The sequence below is a fragment of the Trachinotus anak genome, unplaced genomic scaffold (genome assembly GCF_046630095.1).
Source record: "Trachinotus anak isolate AG129_WGS33_773 ecotype Australia unplaced genomic scaffold, CSIRO_AGI_Tana_v1 ptg000003l, whole genome shotgun sequence".
NCBI classification, from domain to species: Eukaryota; Metazoa; Chordata; class Actinopteri; order Carangiformes; family Carangidae; genus Trachinotus; species Trachinotus anak.
In genome coordinates this window covers 2,335,091-2,355,745 of record NW_027273854.1, presented here as the reverse complement: position 1 = coordinate 2,355,745, position 20,655 = coordinate 2,335,091, and the positions used below count along the sequence as shown (strand labels likewise).

The following is a 20,655-nucleotide window of genomic DNA, read 5'->3' as shown; positions in this document are numbered from 1 at the left end:
CAGTTCTGCTAAGTTACAAAGCCCTGAAATGTCTCATTTGATTTCCAGGTTTTTCTTCCGTAACTGATCTACATCACTGTTTAACATGTTCACAAACTGGACAGTTTCACAGCTCATTTAACTGAAAAACATGATGCAGAAAATTGACAAATATAATGTTACATCAGAAATATAAAAACTTACCACTGTGAAACGTCCTCGTCTCGGTTGAGAAGGTGGTTTGGATCTGTCAGCTTGTTGCTTCTGGCTTTTACATTTCTGTCTGAGAAAGTATTAACACCTTTCCTCGATGGCAGCTGGGGTCTAAAGACATTCTTTGAAATGAAGTCGAACGAACGTGGTTTAAGAAAAATAAAAACAGAAACTTGCATCTGCTGCATCAGAAGCCGTGAGATGTTCGAGCTGGTTCCAGCTGAGTTGTGTCCATGGTGACGATCAGTGGCTGCTGCTCGATTAGTGTTGGGAACCAAAATGGCGACTGCTGTAATGTGGCTGTGGTGCCCGACGTCACAAATACGTACAGAAAGGTGTTTGACTACAAATGAAAAGAAAAAATAGAATCTAATGGAACTACGTCCGTTATCTTTAGGTTTGTATTGAAAACAATCAAAATTGACCCTCATTCATTCTGGACTGTCTCATGAACGCCCCCTACACAACCACAGCTCCTGAGAGAGGGGGGGTTCAGTTTGACTGAGGGCGGAGCTAAGTTGTGTTTATTTGTGCAAACGTCAGAAAGTCACCAGAGTCAGAAAATAACGCTTTATTCCTCTGATTCACTGCTTTGTTCTCGCTAACGCCGCTCCCTCTCTTCGTTCACTCTCTAGCTCACTTGATCGCCACTGTTTTCTCTCACTCTCGCCCATCGAGCCGGGAGGAGGGGCCAACTGTGAATGGTGTGTTTACAAACAGGAACCGACAAATCCTGCACAGTGTACCTTTAACGTCTCACGTCGGTTTAACCTGAGTTCTCATTTCATGTTTTGCACCAGACGCAACGTCAGAGTCGTCCATTCAAACCGATACTGATGATGACGACGAGGGGAACTATGTCAACCAGCCACCGGTAAGTTTAAACAAGAGCACTGATGTTTTCCCCCTGAAGCAGCAGCAGCCGCTCACATTTTTCTTTTTCCTCTCACCAGCTCAGAGCATGACGGGACACAGACTGACGCAACGGAGACAAGTTATCGACCTCAGACCACAGTGAGCTTTTCAACGGCCATCTTCACTTTTTCTCTCCACCATAAACGATGTTTAAAGAGCTGCGAAACTGAGGAGGAAAACTGACTATGGATGAACTAAAACTGAAGGAAAAAGGCTGAGTTTGTTTTCTGATTAATGGAGGTAAAAAAAAAAAAAAATCATCCTGCCAGTGAGAGGTTTGAATTTTATCAGGATCTTTAGAGAAAAATACTGATTTAAGTACAAACCAGGAACCAGGCACAGAAAACTGAGTCACCAGTGATGAGTTCACTGTCATCAGTCCTGTGATAATCCTCCTCCAGTGTTCAATTTGTGTTTTAACAAGTGTTTATTTACCTGTGTGATCATTTCTGAGGCTGTAGTTAATGCTGCTGTGGAACTGATGAGGTGATGTTTAGCTCACCCTCACCGATACAGTAACACAGTAAAATAAAACAAAATACATCCTCAGAAATGATCATACAGTTGAATCAACATGTCTCTGAAACAGATTCAATAAAAACTGAACATTAGAACCTCCATGAAGAGGGTTTATTACAGGACTGTTGGATTAGACTATGTTGGTCTCAGATAGGTGTTCCCAATAAACTGAAAGCTGAGTGTATTTTGTGAGTTTTGTTCTCCGATTTAAACAAGGGCTAATCCATCCAATAATTGTTTTTTTAGATTTAAAAAAAACAAAACAAAAAAAAAAAAAACACAAACCTTGTAGATCAGAGAAGAAATATTTTTACTCCATAAATGTATGTTTTCTTCTTGAGACTTTGCGCTAATATTTGACCTTTAGAAATTATTAGAAAAGGAAAAAAAATCTGTTTAGTTAAACTGGTCCACACAGACTGAACCTGTGATGAGGGTCACCAGAGGTCACCAGTCAAAGGTTGGGAACACTAAATTAAAATCCAGAATAATAATCAGTTTGAGATGTGTCAGCAGCTTCTCAGGGCAGAGACCCCCCCCCCCCCCCCCCCGCCCCATCATTCTGTCAGTTCAGTGTCAGTCTGTTTGTCTCTGTTTAAATTCTGTAGTTTTTTTTTTAAAGTACATTTGTCATTTTTAACTGGAAAAGGTTTTAAATATTCTTATTGGTTCCCTCACTTCTATCCAGTGTGTCTGACAGGGTGAGAGGTGTAGAGGGACCGATGTTCGAGCTTTACTGATTTTACTGACACTCCTGAGAATGTCTTAATGCAAGTGATTTTTACAGTGTATTTATGTGTTGTTATCATGTTGTCTGTGGATCTGTCATCCATCAATGTAACTACAGTTCAATTAAACCTTAAACAAAACGTCACTACTCTACTAGATTTCATTTCTTCTAGCAACCGCTAATTTCATTTAATTAAAGTGAACCGTTGAAGTTCTGTGAATGTTAAGTTACTTTTAGAAAGAAGGCGGCTGTGCTCTCAAACCCATTATTTTCAATGGCTGCGCCGCGACCGCTGCACACCGTGACGACGAACACCGAAAACTCCTATGTTTGCTCTTTTCCTCCGCAACTGCTGCGACACCGCGGCGCAAATCACGTTCTGTCTAAGTCCTAACGCACCTAAAACATTTCATGACTTTAGAAAATATGACTCATTATTCTACATTAAATAATTAAAGAAACTGACATTTACTTTCTTGATGAGAGATAGATGATAAGACTGATACAATGACTGTACGCTAAATTCAGAGCAAAACCAGGAGTTCATTAGCCTAGCTTAGCATAAAGACTGAGAGAAGCAGCTAGCCTGGCTAACATGTTACGTTATGAAAAGTATGACATAAGTAAGAGTATTTTTTTCAGTGGTTTTATTATTAATGAACTTGTTTTTGTCTGTAAAAGGACAGAGGTGGGGCGGGGAGAAAAAAAAACGTTTCCACTGTCGTCAGTCCAAAACTTTCCTCCACCAGTTTATGTCTTCAGTCCAGCTTCATGTCCATGTGTGAAAACAGTCTGTACTTACATGTTAAAATCCAGGAAACTTTCTCCTGCTGCTCTAAAAGACCTGGGTAAAAACAGGGACATGATGATCTGACGTCGGGGGGGGGAGTGGGAATGTTGTGAACCGTTTGGGATTCTGGGGTTTCGTCACACAGTAACGCTGCCATCCTCGCTCCTGAATCCAGCTGTGATGAGGACAGTTCAGTTTGCAGAGGGATGGAAGGACAGCTGCTGGGTCGGGTGAGCCTGAACCTGAACAGCTGGAAGACACAACACACACACACACACACAAACAAACACACAGTTAAAACCATTTCTCGAATATTCAAATAAAGGGGAGAGGAGTTCATAATTTAAGGGAGTAGTTCAGCATTTAGTGTTTGAATCGGACACGTACGAAACCCCCTGTGAAACCAGGGAATCAGGGTTTGTTTTACCTTGGTGGGGCCCGATGTAGAAATGTTGTGGTGCTCCCTGTTGTGGCGGCGGGCCATGCTGGGGGTTGGAGCTGCTGCCCTGCTGAGGGGGGGCGTAATGCAGCATGACGTGCGGGGGGCCGTGGCCAGCAGAGTGGTGAGGTCCTGACATGCCTGCTGTGACATGAGCCTGCAGGAGACAAACAAGACACAACCTGAGTCCAGAACTGAAGTGCATCATGTCCGGAGGCAGAAAGTTTAATCTGAGCTTCATCCGGCTGAATCTGAACAGACCGTTCACACGTGAAAACACTGGAGACGCCCTGAGCCACTGGAGCATTTATCAGCTAAAAGTAGATAAAAATCTGATCCTTTCTTTTCTGTACGACAGCGGCGTCATTTTTCTGTGCACACTCAAACACCTTTGTTTTCACTTTTCATCAGCAAACAACAAACTCATGAATTCAACGCCTCTGTTGTTCATGCCGACCTGTGTGAGCTGGCTGATCGAAGGGAAGCCGTGGGGCAGCTGCTGGTGGGTGGGGAGGCCGTATCCCTGCATGGTGTAGGAGGCCTGTGGGGAGCTGTGTCCCGGCGGCAGGTTAGGAGGAGTGGGAGCCGAAAGACCTCCAGAGTGGAACATGGACTGGGGCTGAGGACCACCCTGACTCGACTGAGAAGGGAAAACAAAAATACTGAGATCAAGCTCTTAGCACAGATAAAGTCATCATAGTGGGTGATTTTAACATTCATGTAGATGTTGAAAGTGACAGCCTGAGTCATGCATTTAATTCATTATTAGACTCAATTGGCTTCTCTCAGCATGTTAATGAACCCACTCACTCTTTTAATCATACCCTTGATCTGGTTCTGACTTATGGGATTGACATTGAATACCTAACAGTTTCTCCCAGAAACCCTCTTTTATCTGACCATTCTCGGTTAACATTTGAGTTTTCAGTCATGGACTACACAGCATCTGGGGAAAAAATCTATTACAGCAGGTGTCTCTCTGACAATACCATTAGCAAATTTAAAGAAAGGATCCCATCAGTACTTAGCCCACTGCCATGTATCAATGCAGTAGGGAACAGCTCTCTTAACTTCACAGCCACACAGGTTGATGATTTTGTTGATAGTACTGTAGCCTCACTGCGTGCAACTCTAGATACTGTGGCCCCTCTGAGGAAGAAGGTAGTGAGTCAGAGAAGGCTAGCTCCATGGTACAACTCAGAAACACGAGCTTTAAAGCAAAATTCAAGGAAGCTAGAAAGAAGGTGGCGTTCTACTAACCTGGATGAATCTTTAAAGGCTTGGAAAGACAGCCTATTGGCGTATAAAAAAAGCCTCCGTAAAGCCAGAACATCCTATTATTCATCATTGATAGAAGAAAACAAGAACAATCCCAGGTTTCTGTTCAGCACTGTAGCCAGGCTGACAGACAGCCACAGCTCTGTTGACCCATCTATACCTTTAGCCCTCAGTTGTAATGACTTCATGAGCTTCTTTACAGATAAAATTGTCTCTGTTAGAGAAAAAATTCACCATCTCCTCCCCACAGCTGGTTCAGATGTATTGTCCAGTTCAGCAGCCTCAGAGTCAACTGTAACTGGCTTATATTTTGACTGTTTCTCTCCTGTACATCTCCCTGAGCTCACTTCAACAGTTTATTTATCTAAACCATCATCCTGTCTTCTAGACCCTGTTCCAACAAGGTTGTTCAAAGAGGTTTTTCCTTTACTTGACACCTCTATATTAAGTCTGATTAACTTATCTTTATCAACTGGTTATGTACCGCAGGCTTTTAAAGTTGCAGTAATTAAACCTCTACTTAAAAAGCCTACTCTTGATCCTGACGTTTTAGCCAATTATAGACCTATATCCAACCTCCCCTTTATCTCCAAAATCCTTGAGAGGGTCGTTGCAAGCCAGTTATGTGATTACTTGCACAGGAATGGTTTGTTTGAAGATTTTCAGTCAGGTTTTAGAGTCCATCATAGCACAGAAACAGCTCTGGTTAAGGTTACCAATGATCTCCTCATAGCCTCAGACAATGGACTTGTCTCTATACTTGTCCTACTAGATCTTAGTGCCGCATTTGACACCATCGATCATAAGATTTTATTACAGAGACTAGAACATATGGTCGGCATCAAAGGAACCGCACTAAGCTGGTTTAAGTCATATCTGTCAGATAGACTCCAGTTTGTTCATGTTAACAATGACTCCTCTATCATCACAGAAGTCAGTCATGGAGTTCCACAAGGTTCTGTGCTAGAACCAATACTCTTCAGTCTATATATGCTTCCTCTGGGAAACATTATTAGGAGGCACCAGATGAATTTCCATTGTTACGCAGATGACACCCAGCTGTACTTATCCATGAAGCCAGGTGAGACTAACCAGGTAGCCAAGCTTCAGGTGTGTCTTAAGGACATAAAAATCTGGATGACCAGTAATTTCTTACTCTTAAATTCAGACAAAACTGAAGTTATTGTAATTGGCCCAAACCACCTCAGAGATACACTATGTGATAATATACTGACTCTGGATGACATCACCTTGGCCTCCAGTGCTACAGTCAGAAACCTTGGTGTCATTTTTGACCAGGACTTGTCCTTTACTTCACATATAAAGCAAGTCTCTAGGACAGCCTTCTTCCACCTGCGCAATATTGCTAAAATCAGACCCATTCTATGTCTAAAGGATGCTGAAAAACTAGTTCATGCATTTGTTACCTCAAGACTGGACTACTGTAACTCTTTATTGTCAGGATGTCCCAAAAATTCAGTAAAAAGCCTCCAATTGATCCAGAATGCGGCAGCACGAGTACTGACAGGAACTAGGAAACGAGATCACATCTCTCCTGTGTTAGCTTCTCTGCATTGGCTCCCTGTAAAATCCAGGATAGAATTTAAAATCCTCCTCCTCACCTACAAAGCCATTAATGGTCAGGCACCATCGTACCTTGGAGAGCTTATAGTTCCCTATTTTCCCAATAGGACACTTCGCTCTCTAAATGCAGGTCAACTTGTGGTTCCCAGAGTTAGTAAGAGTAGAATGGGGGGCAGAGCCTTCAGCTATCAGGCTCCTCTCCTGTGGAACCAGCTCCCAGTGTGGGTTCGGGAGGCAGACACCCTCTCTACCTTTAAGATCAGGCTTAAAACTGTCCTGTTTAGTAAAGCTTATAGTTAGGGCTGGCTCGGGTATGTCCTGACCCATCCCTTAGTTATGCTGCTATAGAGCTAGACTGCTGGGGGATTCCCATGATTCACTGGGCGCTCTCTCCCTATTTCTGTCTCTCTCCCCCGCTCTCTCTCAATGACTTCATGCCATTAACTTTGTTTTTTTTTTTTCTCTCTCCCGTAGTTTTGTGCTTCTCCTCTCTCTCCCTCTCTCTGTCCTCATTCTGCAGGTATCTCTGCCTCGGGAACAGCAGGATCCAGATCCACCACTACTCATCTTTACTATTACTATTACCTGTCTTTATTATTAATAACGCCATTACCGACACAGCTGTTCCTGGTCTCTCTCTCTTCTCTCCCCTCTCCTCCCCCTCCCCCTCTTTCTATCTTCCCCTAAACCCAACCGGTCGAGGCAGACGGCCGCCCACCCTGAGCCCGGTTCTGTTGGAGGTTTCTTCCTGTTAAAAGGGAGTTTTTCCTCCCCCCTGTCGCCAAGCGCTTGCTCGTTGTGGGAACTGTTGGGTTTTTCTCTGTAACAAAGTAAGGTCTTGACCTGACCCTGTAAAGTGCCTTGAGATAATGTATATTATGATTTGGCGCTATACAAATAAAATTGAATTGAATTGAATTGAAGATAAACACCTCACACTTCACTGGAAGAGCAGAGAGAGCTGAGAAAAGACTCTACGTCAGGACATCACAAAGACCTGGTACCTGTTAGTCCTCAGAAGAAACCTGCTCCTCTTCAGGCTGCAGGAAATTTACCTTCAACTTAAAATTTGTTTTTCTCTTTCTGTAGCCCAGCGGCCAAAACTGCCTCACATAGCTCCAACGATAAAAAGCATGTGAACCACTTTATGTTCTGATCCCATTTCAGAATTCAATAATTAACAATACGGTCTATTGTATTAAATTTTACAAAGAGTTTAATACGTTGCCTGGTTGAGTCAAACTGTTATATGTTACAGAGCGTTTGTTTTTTAGCCTCTTTTACTACAACTTCCTTATGCTTTACCACCAACTATTTTACAGCTACACAAAGACCTTCATGCTGGTGGACTCATCATTAACTGGTGATTGTACTAAAAAGCCAGATTGTTTAGAAAAGTCCATCTGTGTTGATGCAGCTCTGACATCAGCCGCCAAAAGGTTTTTAACATAAGATGCACAAGATGTTTTTTTCTACAGCTTGTTTCCTCAACAACATAAACACATTAATTTCAGAAATTGTGACATCAGCAGCAGCATCCACCTGAGAGTGTCCTGGACTGGGTGCCGTGTGCTGGGGTTGGGGCTGATTCCCAGTGGGGGTGCTGGAGGGCTGAGGATGGATGGAGCCCGAGTGATGAGAGAACGACTGAGGAGCTGAGAGAGAGAGAGAGAGAGAGAGAGAGAGAGAGAGAGAGAGAGAGAGAGAGAGAGAGAGAGAGAGAGAGAACGGTTGTCCTAAGTGTTTTTTTCCCCATATATTCATTGTGATTTCATTCTTACAAAACAAAAACATCTTTACATTAGAGCTCCTGATAAATACTGATCTGATTAAGGTTTTTTTCTCTTTGTTGGACTTAAAAAGAAAAATATTCATGGTTTAATTTAAAATCCTGTAAATTGGACATAAAAGCTTACTATGCAACTGTATAACACAAAATTGTCTCTGCTGTGCACAACACTTGTTGACCTATCAAAAGGTGTTTAACACAGTTGATCTTATACACAAACTACATCCTTAGGGTTTGGTCACAGACGGTCCCTGCTGGACAGAACACAGGTGTCCCACAGGGCTCCATACTTGGACCAATTCTTTTTCCTATTTACATTATTGATAATGTGTTGTATCTGTAATGGGAATTATTTTCTCGATTAATCAATTAATCATTTTGTCTATAAAATGTCAGAAAATTTTGAAAAAGGCCAAAGTAAATTTTCTACTTGTTTTTTTCAAAACCTAAAATTATTCAGTTAATTCCAGAAGAAAAAAAAAAAACAAAAAAAAAACAAACAACAACAACTACAAAAAATATTTTTTTAAAATATATTTTGTAGTAACATATAGTGAGTATCCTCCCAGCTCCCCACAGTTTCAAACATGCAGGATGCATATTTATAAATGCATCAATCTACACAGTCGCACTTTCACTTCATCGTCATCGAGTATCATGTACCGAAGTGAAAAACTGTGGGTGTGGAGTTGATTTTCGTATGAAGCTGATAAGAACTGAAGCATCAGAGATAAACGTGGGTTTTGACTTGTGTTCACCACAAGAACATTTTATATCACACCCTTTCCTTTCAGAGCTCTGAATTCACAACTGGTGACTTATTAAGATGAACAATCACAACGTTATGTTCAAACGATAATCATAATGTTTATGGTTTGTTTAGTAGAAAAAAAAAAAAAAAAAAAAAAACATAATTCCCTTCAGGCCGAATCTGATCACTCGTCCTCTCTGCTTACCATACATGGCTTGTTGTGGCCCAGGTAGGCCCTCAGCCTGGCCGGGATACTGGGGGCCATGACCCATTGGCTGGGGAGGGGCCCCAGATGTGAGCATCCTTGCACCCCCCTGCAGCATCGAGTAGACAGTCTGAGAATTAGAGAGACAAAATAGATATTGTTAACAAAAAAACAAAAAACAAACAAAAAAAAAAACCTTTATTAACAACTCAAAACAAAAAAGAAAACATTTCATTTACGTTAAATTTGTTGTAATGGAACAAAAAAAAATAAAAATCTAACAACTTCACACCACCTCCATGTCACCAGAGGGCAAACAAACACTTTACCCACAATGCCTCACAGCATTTCTGGGTGATAAATTATTCTTTTCCACTTCAGTGATGAGTTTTTATCCTTTGACAGAATATTTCATCACACATCGTTTAGAGCTGAACAGTGGTTTGCTGCCTCAGTACCTGTCCATGATAGTGAGGGGGCATGGCCTGGATCACCTGACCGTACTGCAGGTAGGACAGGGGGTAAGGAGAAGCCACCAGCGGGGGTCCAGCTGCAGAGGCTGCAGCTGAGATCATGGGGGAGGCTGGGGAGGTGTGGTGCTCTGGGCGGGGTCCCACCACCGGCCCTGAAACAGCAGAGGGGGTCAGTGTTTTACCAGGAATAAAAGAAGCACGTGGATGGGACGTTCTGACACACTGGTTACTGCACACCGGAGCTGGTCTACTTTTTGAGCTCTTATCACAGAGTAATGTCAGACAGGAGCAACTGTTTCCACAACTAGCTTCATGTTTGTGAGCGCAGACGCTGTCTTTGTGTCCACTCAGTGGGACGATAACGTCACCTTTTCAAATGTGGAAACGTTTTGTTGTGTTTCTCATCTTCAGCACAGGAAGCGTCATCTTTCAGCTGTTTATCCAGCTTTAGGAATCAGAGGCCTCACAGAGCGATTGTGCAGATGAGTTTTAACTCAAATGCAGAACAAAATTATAACTTAATTATCATTAATTATTCTCATTATTGTTTGTGATAATTGTCTAGACCATTGTCTTTCCCAGACCTACATGTGTGTGCAGTGTGTACCTTTGGCTCTGGGGTATTTGCCCTGGTTCACAGCTGACATGGTGTACTGGTACATCTGAGGAGCCTGAGGAGATGATAAGATTAGATTTTACCTGTGAGACAGTACAAAGTTCTTGGTGACCGAACTAAAGCGAGAGATTCAAACCTGGAGCGAGTGTCCTTGGATGGGGATGGGAGAGACGTAGGACAGGTAGTGTCCAGGTGGACTGCTGTAGATGGCCCCGCCTCCTTGTTGTCCAGGAGGAGGCAGCACCACAGAGGGGCTGGGAGGGGTTGGTCGAGGAGGAGTGGGGGTCGATGCAGGTTTCTGTCACACCACAGAAGAAGAAATCAAATCAGAGGGAAAAGTTAAACTGGAGTCAAACTCAGCTGTTTGTTCTGTAGTTTAATAATCTGTCTAAGATAAATGACTGAAAGCTTCCTCACAGACGAACATAATAATTAAATAATAAACACAGTCCAAGTCTTTCTGTTAAATCAGACTTGTTGCTTCATACTGAGCTCACAATACATGACAGGTAGTGAAAAAGTGTGTGTTCAATAAACTAACCAGTGGTGTGTTTCCTTTAACGGGAAGAAATTCTTTCGCATTTGGATTCAGTGTTGAGTTTTTCACTTGCCTGCAAAAAAAAAAAAAAAGACATTCAGCTACAAAAATATATCAAGAAAAATCAGGAACAGAGACGAGAATTTCAGAGCTGTTGCAGAAACTCAATATGAGTATTTAAAATAATATAAAACAGTAACAACTGTTAGGACGCTGAAAAGATGGGAGGCTACATACATGTAAACACAAACTTAGTGGATGTTTTGCCATAGTTACTTACACTGCAGCTACAGCCTCTGTTCGCTCACTGCTTTCTGAACAGGGCTCCTCACCGCTGCTGACGGTCTGGGTCGGCTGGGGCGTCCCAGGCTGCGCCCTCTCCAGCCCTGAGGACTGGGGTCCAGGTGGAGCCGGAGGGGTCAGAGCAGCAGGTGTTGTGGTGGGTGGAGCTGCCTCTGTGGTCTGCAGCGTATCTTGTGCAGAGGAGGTGAGGGAGGTGGCAGGTTTAGGCGGGCCGGGGGAGGATGAGGAGCAGGAGGAGGAGGAGTCGGGAGGCGGGGCAGAGCTGTGCTGAGGAGGATCTGCAGACGCAGGGCTCGATGAGGAAGAGGAGCTGGGGTGAAGCTGCCAGACAGAGAAGATGACCAGTGAAAAACTGCAGCTGTGATAGATGTCGGCAGACAGATGGTTCATCCAATCACCTGCTAGTTTCTGGATACAATGAACACACTCAACTTTTAGATATAATATCATCTCTAAAATTTGAGCCCAGACCTGAGCCACTGTCTTGTTAGAAAACCCTCTGACAGGACCCCCACCCTCACGTCACCCCCTGACCCTCAGAAACCTCCGCGGTCTTACCCTGAACTCTTTCCCAAACTTGCGGAGCTCCTCCAGCTGAGACCTCTGCTGAACCGATGGACCTGATAGAAAGAGAGACAGAGGTGTTTTAAAGACAAATGTTTATGTGTCACAGCTGATTGACGCCTGTGTTCAGTCAGGTCAAGAATAAAAGGCACAAGAAGAAGAAGGACAGAGGTCTTTTACCTTTGCTGCTCTTCCCGTCCTGTGGGCCAGAGAGACTCTCAGTTCGCTCTTTAGCTGCTGAACTCAGGATTTCATTAACTGTGGAAGACAAAGGTTGAATCTATTAACATGTTTGATAATTCTGACATCACCTTGACACAGACTAACCTTCAAATAACAAATCATAAAAATAAAGAAATGAAAACAACCTGGTCTGAGATGAATAGTGCATCAGTTTAACCACTTAACAGCCAGCAGTCAAAATAATGGAGACAACCTCTGATTACTATGACGATATAATAAAAATATGTAATGTTTCTGTTTGTGAGTAATGTTGGTTTATTCACAACAACTTGTCACTTGTTAACCTGCTGAACCGGCTCGAGGTCAATCGGAGCCTCCACCACAGGAGGCTGTTGTTTTTATAAAGTTTGATTCAAACCTTCACAGTTTCCTGTTAAACTGTTTGAGTCCAGACCTGAGAACTTCATATAAATTAATAATGTCTCACCATCAACAGGGAAGAGAGGGGTGGGGCCGGAGGGTTTGGTGACGGTGGTGGTGGTGGAGGTTGCCGTGGTGACAGTGGAGGGTGAGGAGTCCAGGTAGGCAGGGCCAACCAGGGGGAGGTCCTGGGGAGGGGCGTCTGGTTTTGGAGCACGAGAGACTGCAGGATGGAGAGACCGATGAACAGAGAGAGACAGAGATGGAGGGAAGGTGAAGAGGAGGAGCTGGTCTGTCTGAGACAAACTGGGCCTTAAGTTTGTAACCTGAGGGTCCAGACAGACCAGAACTGGTCCATGAGATTTACTCAGACCGCTTTGGTAAAAAGTAAATGAAAAAAACAAACAGTGGGGGGCAGAGCCAAGAACAGAAGCTCCATTCTTTGTCTTCTGTGACAGACTGATTGATTGATTGTGCAAAGCAAACGAAGTGAAAACTGTTCATGAAGTGAATCATGACCAGAAAAAGATAACCGTCATCTGTCATAAATGCTTACACAGCAGTTTGTGTGTGTGTGTGTGTGTGTGTGTGTGTGTGTGTGTGTGTGTGTGTGTGTGTGTGTGTGTGTGTGTGTGTGTGTGTGTGTGTGTGTGTGTGTACCTGCAGGAGAGGACTGGGAGTGTGGGGGCCGCACATTTCTCTGAAGTCTCTGGGATTTGGGGGAAGTTCTCACCGCAACTGAAGACGAGAGATGAACAGTCAGAACCAAAACACACACACACAGAAGAGCAGTATACTAGTTATACACTGAACTGGAGGAAGCCTTGAAATGCAACGTAACATTAACAACCAACAGAGAAAACAGGAGACCAGAGGTGGGAGACCTCGACTGTCCAGCCTCACATTAGTTTTGTCTCATGTCTCCATGGCTGCTACTGAAAGGGAAGATGTAAGGAGGAGAGGACGAGAGGTGGAGGAAGGTGAGGGAGAGTAAAGAGTGAAGGAACGTCGCTGTGACTCAGGTTCACAGCTGCTGGCAGTTGCCACTTCTTCCTCCTCTGGACGCTACACTGACTCACTGTCACCTCTTGAGCTACAGAGTGGTCTTATAAGACGGGGTGGCGATGGCACGGGGATAGCTGATTAGCATGCTAACTTCAGATTGTGTAGTTTGTTGGTCCCGTACTTTCAGAATAAGTGGAAACACCTGAGAGGCTACATCACCTTTAACAGGAATCAGAAAACAGCTTCTACGTGAAATAAAATAAAATCTATTTAAACTTTAAACTTAAACAAGAAATCAGTGATTAGACTATTTAATAATAAATGAAGGCAATCTCTGTTATGTGAGAATTTATTCCAGTCCTCCAACCTGGAACCCCTCCATACCTCCGTTAACAGACGAGCGGGTGGTGTCGGCCAGCGCCTGAGGATGTGAGAGGGAGTGTGGGAGGACGTGATTGGTGCAGGGTGGGCTGCTGGCTGCAGGCGGGCTGCTCTGTGATTGGTGTGGGGAGTAGGCCGTTCTGACGGACAGCGGGCTGCTCCTGTCGGAAGGCGGCTTGGGTGAGGAAGAGCTGGGCGGCGGGTGCCTGGACGAGGTCGACGTCGATGGGGTTCGCCCAGAGGCTCCGGCCCTCGCGCTGCCAGCAGACAGGCCGATCTCTCGGGCTCTGGGAACGTATTTACCCTCCCTGGAAAACAAGATGGTGATGAGAAGGACTCTTGTCAGCTGTTTGGGGAGAAGTCCAGTTTTCAATCAGAGAGGAATCACTGTGGTACGTGAACCCAGCAGGGACAGTGAACAGATTTCTAGTTTCATGTATAAACTCTGGAACCTGATTTAACTTAGCTTTAGTCTTTTGACAACAACGAACTCAACCTTCAGCTTCATTTTAGTCATTTTTGTTTATTTCACTCTGGTTTTAAACATCGACTGCTCTGGTCAGTGGTCTGGAGTGTATATGGATCATTTTTTTACCCCCACAACAACTTCCTGTTTTTTTATTGAAGACTTTTTAAAACCTTTAAAGCTTGGAATCAGTGTTTTTCAAGACTTTTCCAGACCTGCAGATATCCTGGGGAGGAGGAAGGAGAGGTATATTATGGAAGGTTTTATAGTGAAGCTGCTCTTACCTTCCGCTGGAGGAGAATCCGGGGCTGGCCCTGTCCTCCCTCTCTCGGACCACAGAGCTGTATTTTTCCTCCTCGCTCTTGCCCTCGTCGTTCTCTAAAGAAACCCGCCGGCGATACTGCAGGCTGCCCTCGATCTCGTTGGCTAACCGAGCTGCTCGCGCTTCACGCTGCCGGTAAACCTCAGAGTTCCCCCTCTCCAAAGGCATGCTGGGAAGGCCAAGCAGGACAAGGATTATCAGCAGGGTCACGTTGGAAGTGAGTGTTTGGTCAGACACCTAATTTTTTTTAATTAAATTTTTTATTTTATTTACCTTGATTTTACCTTGATTCTTAAAGTCACAGTGAAACAATAATTACAGCTTCTTTATCATCTGTAATGTGATATTTCTCTGAGTGACACAGATTCTGTGGGCAGGTTAATAAGGAGGAGCTGTAGAGGACTGTTGGCCTGCGTCCACAACCCAGTCAACTCACGTTGTTAGATCAGGACGAGGACGAGGAAGAGGAAACGAATAAATTAGACCTCAACCAGGAGCAGATTGAGATCAGACCTATGACTCAGCTGATGGTAAAGTGTAGTTGTACATGATGGTAGAGGTTATCTCACTCACGTGTACATGGAGAGGCTGGAGTCGTAGGTGGACCTGACGCCGTACGCTTCCTCGTTAAACTTGAACATCTCGTTGGCGTCCCAGCCGTTTGACTGACAAGAGAGAAAAACACAAACATGATGCGGGGACACAGAGGAGGAGATATCCAGGCTCATATGATAATAAGAAGTTTAAAAATTAACAATATATATCAGCCACAGGACACAGACAAAGATTTACATCATAATAATATATATATATATATATATATATATATATATATATATATATATATATATATATATATATATATATTTTTTTTTTTTTTTTTTTTTAATAATTAAGACAAGAAAACGAGATAACGTATTATGTGTTCAAGGTGTAAAAATAAACTTGTCAGTGCCTCCTGGTGGACAAATGACAAAATTAGAAATTGTCTCTAAAGAACTTCAAACATGTCTTTTTGTTGTTTATTGTCAGAAACATGAGCTGATACGGATTTATCTGGAACAAGTTAATAACCCCTGATGTGTCAGACCAACACAACAGATTTCTTTTGTTCACTGAATTCTTCCCTCCAGAAAATGATCCATTAACCGGAGTCACTGGTCACTTCTCTTCTTTGGTGAAACCTGTGTTTGTCTAAACTGATGAACCTAAACATTATCAGCTCCGACCCACCGAGACGTGAACCCTACAAGACCTCTGAAGGTCCTTTTAGCTGTGAGGTGGAGCCACCGTGGATCAGACTTGTTGCAGCACCTCCTCAACAGTCTGTCTCTGGTTCACGGTCTGGCCCTCCTCAGAGCACTGCTGCCTGGGAGCACAGCACAAGGCTCGGTGTGTCAGAGATGCTCGTCTTCTGGCCCTTGTCAAAGTCACTCAGGTGTTTAAAGCTGCACATTTCTCTCACATCCAACAGGTTGGGAACAAGAACTAATCCTCACTTACTGTCTAATATAAACTAGACCTTGATGTCTGCTGTTGTTGTCTATTCATCTGTGAGTGATCCCAATATCTTGGCTCATCTGTGTTAAGTGTGTGTGTGTGTGTTTCCTCACTGCGTCTGACTCCAGCTCGAAGTTTTCTCCATTGCCGTCTCCATCCCACCTCTGCAGCACCTTCTCCCTGTGCTCCCCGTTCACCCGCGACGAGCTGATGGCCGTGTCGGTGAACGTTTCTGTACGCACACAAAAACATGAACACACACAGACACACACAAGTTATTCACAGTAACTTTTACCACATACAAGCTTCTATGATGCTTATGCACGTGTCCCCTCTCATAATGTTATCTGTGTCCGTCTGTTATTTAACTGCCTGATTACAGACGTCTCATCCAGTGAAAAGTGGTCGTTGATGTTACAGACGTTCTGTGATGTTCAGGTTTGATGGTTTCCTTCTCAGCTATGAGCGTCAGCTCTTTGGTGCTTTCAGATGTGTGTTTTGGGTCATTCTCCTCTTAAACGCGGTACAATGACTGAGACACTGACACTGGGCAGTATGTTTCACTGTAGAACGCCTTGATAATCTGATTTCAGTCTGATTTCAAGCCTCCCTGTGCCAAAGCAGCCCCATAACATAACCGAGCCTCTTCAATGCTTCACAGTAGGATGGTGCTCTTTTCCTGTAAAGCTTCATTTCTTCTCTGAACACAGAGCTGAAATGACTGAAAAGCTCTTATTTAGTTTCATCTGTCTGCAGACAGAATGAACCCCTCATTTACAAAGACGTTGAGTAGATAAAAATACCAAAAAAGAACATCAATTAAAACAAACATATAAATACAATAAATAAAAAAATCTGTAATTACAAGAACCAATTAAAGGAGGTACAAACAGAAATTAAAAGGTTAGAGATTGAGAATCTAAAATGACCAAGAGGTCAACAAATTAATTTTGAAGTGCTCTGTAGTGAGTCCAGGTGGATGGTGCAGAGAAGCTAAAAGCAAATCTTCCAAGTTCAGTATGAACAGTAGGAACATTGGAGCATCAGCCACTCATTAGTCCTGGAGTCATGTGGTCCAGTGGAGCAAACAGGAAGTGAGATATGAAGGCAGTTTTCCAATGAGGGCCTTGTTGATAAACAAATACATATGCAAACACGCTTCTCAGAGAGACAGAGAGAAGATCATCCAACCTTTTCATACAGGATGTGATGATTCTTTACAAGCGTCACCAGAAAAGAACCTGAGAAACTGTTCTGTTCAATTTTCCTTTCATCCACAGAGGTTGGCTGCGTTCAATATCTGTGCTAACAGGAGCACATAGCCTGTAGCCTTTACCTTTACCATGTTTGTCAATTATTTTCCTCTTTGTCTCCGCAGACAGCTCTCTTCTTCTCTTTCTCTTGGCCATGTTCAGTGTGGAGCACACAGTGATACCAAACAGCACAATGAGCACCTTTCTCTATTTAAAACAGGCTGAATGACTCATTATATGATTAAAGACACCTGTGATACTAACTGAAGATAACATCACTACAATCCACTCGTTTATCACCACTTCTAAAGGGACACCAATCATTTTTTCTGGGCCTTTTTAAAAGATCATTACATGATAAAAGAGCTTTAAATTTCAACACTTCGCAGAACAGAGCTTTGTTTCAATGAGGTGTAAGGGTACGTCTGTGACTCCTCCTAAAACCAAAAGCTGTGGTATTTACACATTATTTCATTTCTGTTTGTGTGCATATGAAACACATTAGATACAGCATGTTTATCATTAAGCTTTAGAAGTGTGGATTTTTGATCTTTGCTCAGAACCAGGCTAACCGCTTCCCCATTTTCCACGTTATATTAAGCTAGGCTAATCATGTCCTGACCCCAGATCTGTGCAGAACATACAAACATAATAAAGTAAATAAGAGTTTTTCCCAAAGTGTTGAACAATTCTTTAACAATCATAATAATTCAGATATAATACTGACTTCCCTCCCCCACAGTCCAACAGTCCCTCTGCTAGTCTGTTACCTCTCACAGCGAAGTTTAGATCCACATCCCTGCAGGTCATGGTGACCAGGTCAGTTGGGCTGAAGATCATGGTGTCAGTGATATCCTCAATTTTTGGCATCGAGGACTGGATTCCGCCACCGCTGCCTCCTCCTCCCCCTCCGTCCTCAGCTCCCCCACCTTTATCTCCCTCACTTTGCTTATGAACAGCATCCACGGCGAGCTCGCACTGGTAGACAGAGGAGAACACACAAATAAATCACAGTTCAGTGATCGCTGTAGCTTTGAGCTTTCATGGAACTTGTGTGACTGTAGTAAGAGTGAAGTTCAGTTCAGGTGAGACTGTGTAATGTAGAGAGTTTTTTTTACCTGAGAGCTCAGAGTCTTGAAAATCCCCTCATACACCGTGCCGTTTTTCACTCTCACGTCACAGGTGGAGCCCTGTGATCAGCAGTGAGGAAGACTTTCTTTAGCTGTCATTTACAGCAAATATCTGCTTAAAAAATCTAGTTAAACCAGGACTTGATACCAACAAAAGAGCAAACTACTCACCACGACTGCTGTGAGGAAATGAAGCATCCGAGCATTGTTGTAAACACCTTCAAACACCTGCAAATACAGATGATGAGACAGCGTCATCTACATTGATCAACTTCATCCTTTTTTTTTTTTTTTTTTTTTTTTTTTTAAAGCAAAAAGCCAAAATTCTTTGGTTCAGCCTCTCAAATGAAAATATTTACCTCAGCCACGAACTGCCCAAATACAGACAGTTTGTTAATTGCCCGACCAGAGAGGGGAACACTCTGGACCACTGTTACACCACAATCAGTGGTGCCTATCCCGCCGTCCCCCGGGCTGCACTGGGCCACTCTGACCATGTCATGGTCCACCTGATTCCCACATACAGGCAGAAACTAAAACTGTGTAAACCTGTTGTTTACAAGAACCTCCAAGAACCTCCAACTGCACCAATCACCAGGACAAATTCCTTGTATGTGGAAACATACTTGGCAATAAAACTGATTCTGATTCTGATTTCTGGCTTTTCTTTGTCTTTCATGATAGAAAACGTATCCTCTGAGTTTTGAAGTGACAGTTTTTACTATTTTCCAATATCTTATAGTGCAAACAAATAATCAACAAAGCATTTGGACGGTTAATCAAGGATGGAATAGTCGTTCGATATGTAGTTATACATTGTAAAAATAAAGTTGTCGGTGCTCACTAGTGAACAAAACAAATTAATTCTGTCTGATTCTCAGCAGATTTTAGGTGAAAGCTTTGGCCCCTTTTCTTCTTCACTCCAAACACATGAACACACAACACGCTGTGTGTTTCCTTCATAATAAAGTGCTGTTTCATCACAGTCATTTTTGTCTGTCCTGGAGAAGGGATCCCTCCTCTGTTGGTCCTCCTGATGTTTTCCCTTTTTCCCATTAAGGTTCTTTTTCCTGTTAATTTGAGTTTTCCCTTAAACTGAATCAAGGATCTAAGGAAAGTTGCATTTTAAGGTATAAATATTGAACTGACTAGACTAGACTCTTTAATTTTTTACAAGTCTAAATTTAAACTTTTGACAGCAACAAAAAAAACCAAAAACAAACAAAACTTGAATAAAATGTTAGTATTATTACACTGATGTATTACTTCAGGAGACTTCAGCAGACCGGCTGCTTGTTGTCAGCAGTGACAACACTTGAAAAAAAGGATGTTTAAGATCTACTGCTCAGTTAAAAATCACTCTTACCTCAGAGCAAGCCAAGCAAGCATGAACACACCTAGCTGGGATAAATAATTAATCAGCTGCTAACAACAATCACAGTTCACTACGTTAACAGACGCACCGAGCAGGCTCGACTTACCAGGCTGTTTACAGGAGATGACTGAGTCTGCGACGGCGGTTTCATTGTGTTCCTTGTCCTGCAAAAGGTGAAAAAATAATAGTAAGCTAACAGCTAAAGATGTCAACTCCTCCTTCAGTGAGAACAATAAAAACAAGCTCCACACAGGTAACACTACAACCTCTCTAGCTAGCGAGCCAGCAACTAAACAGACTGTCAGGGCACAATTTGATAAAAATTTAATTAACTACCATATTCTTAACAGTTTCTCTTAAATATGAAGTCGGAGAATCTAAAAGATGTTGTACAGAGTAGTAAGATCAGCTAGCTAGGTAAGCTAAGCTAGCTAGCTTTGGCGTAGACGTCGAGTTTTACCAAGAGACACGGACGAACCGCTAGAAACGCTGCTGTCATCACATTAGAAACTGACAGGTGAGCAAGTCTTAGTTATAAATTATACTTTTTAGTCATGTGCATTCCTGATACTCCAGTTTCGTCGTCCCGGTGTAAAGTCACTCGGTTTGACAGGCCAAACACGATACACCGCTGAAAAACAACAACAAAACACAGCGCCGGGTGCGCTCGGTTTGTCAGAACCCGGCAAATCCTGATCATGTGACACGGCTCCGAACATCCGAATCCGGTCAAATATTTCCACATGTATCTCTGGGAGTTTTGAAAATGTATAAAATCACTATTTCCATTAATGTAGTTAGACAGGAGGTGTTAATGTTTTCACAAATCAACACTCAGTCTGCAGCAACCGGGCTCAGCCGGGCAGCTCTGACGAACGCACCAATCATAAACCCCGCCTACTGATTTAAAATAACAACTGATTGGATAAACTTC

General features: G+C 43.0%; 2 protein-coding genes across 8 annotated transcripts in view; one reads left to right on the top strand and one right to left on the bottom strand.

Moving 5' to 3' along the window:
* The window catches only part of lat (linker for activation of T cells), a 14,674-nt gene extending 12,174 nt beyond the window's left edge, over positions 1-2,500 (top strand). For 2 of the 3 annotated variants that reach the window (XM_071465393.1, XM_071465401.1), the window contains exons 12-14: positions 828-896; positions 993-1,066; positions 1,146-2,500. In XM_071465393.1, coding sequence (XP_071321494.1) covers positions 828-896; positions 993-1,066; positions 1,146-1,157 — 155 coding nt within the window. In that variant the 3' untranslated portion in view covers positions 1,158-2,500. The remainder of the gene's footprint in view (positions 1-827; positions 897-992; positions 1,067-1,145) is intronic. The other variant, XM_071465411.1, reaches the window with a different exon arrangement.
* On the bottom strand, positions 1,886-20,502 carry atxn2l (ataxin 2-like). Of its 5 annotated transcripts, none has more exons than XM_071465140.1 (23): positions 20,182-20,502; positions 19,828-19,885; positions 18,518-18,574; positions 18,335-18,406; positions 17,987-18,194; positions 16,077-16,195; positions 15,037-15,128; positions 14,426-14,632; positions 13,679-13,983; positions 12,950-13,027; positions 12,357-12,512; positions 11,867-11,944; positions 11,681-11,742; positions 11,100-11,443; positions 10,823-10,892; positions 10,418-10,579; positions 10,273-10,336; positions 9,651-9,817; positions 9,193-9,322; positions 7,990-8,102; positions 4,043-4,225; positions 3,574-3,742; positions 1,886-3,396 (listed from the first exon to the last, which is right to left on the bottom strand). In XM_071465140.1, the coding sequence occupies exons 2-23, from the start codon at positions 19,870-19,872 to the stop codon at positions 3,338-3,340; spliced, it is 2,940 nt and encodes a 979-aa protein (XP_071321241.1). In that variant the 5' UTR covers positions 19,873-19,885; positions 20,182-20,502; the 3' UTR covers positions 1,886-3,337. The 5 variants fall into 5 exon arrangements, with proteins under 5 accessions (XP_071321241.1, XP_071321247.1, XP_071321235.1 ...); XM_071465146.1 differs by having other exon boundaries at positions 20,200-20,502; XM_071465134.1 differs by having other exon boundaries at positions 20,267-20,502.
* Positions 20,503-20,655: the final 153 nt, after the last annotated feature.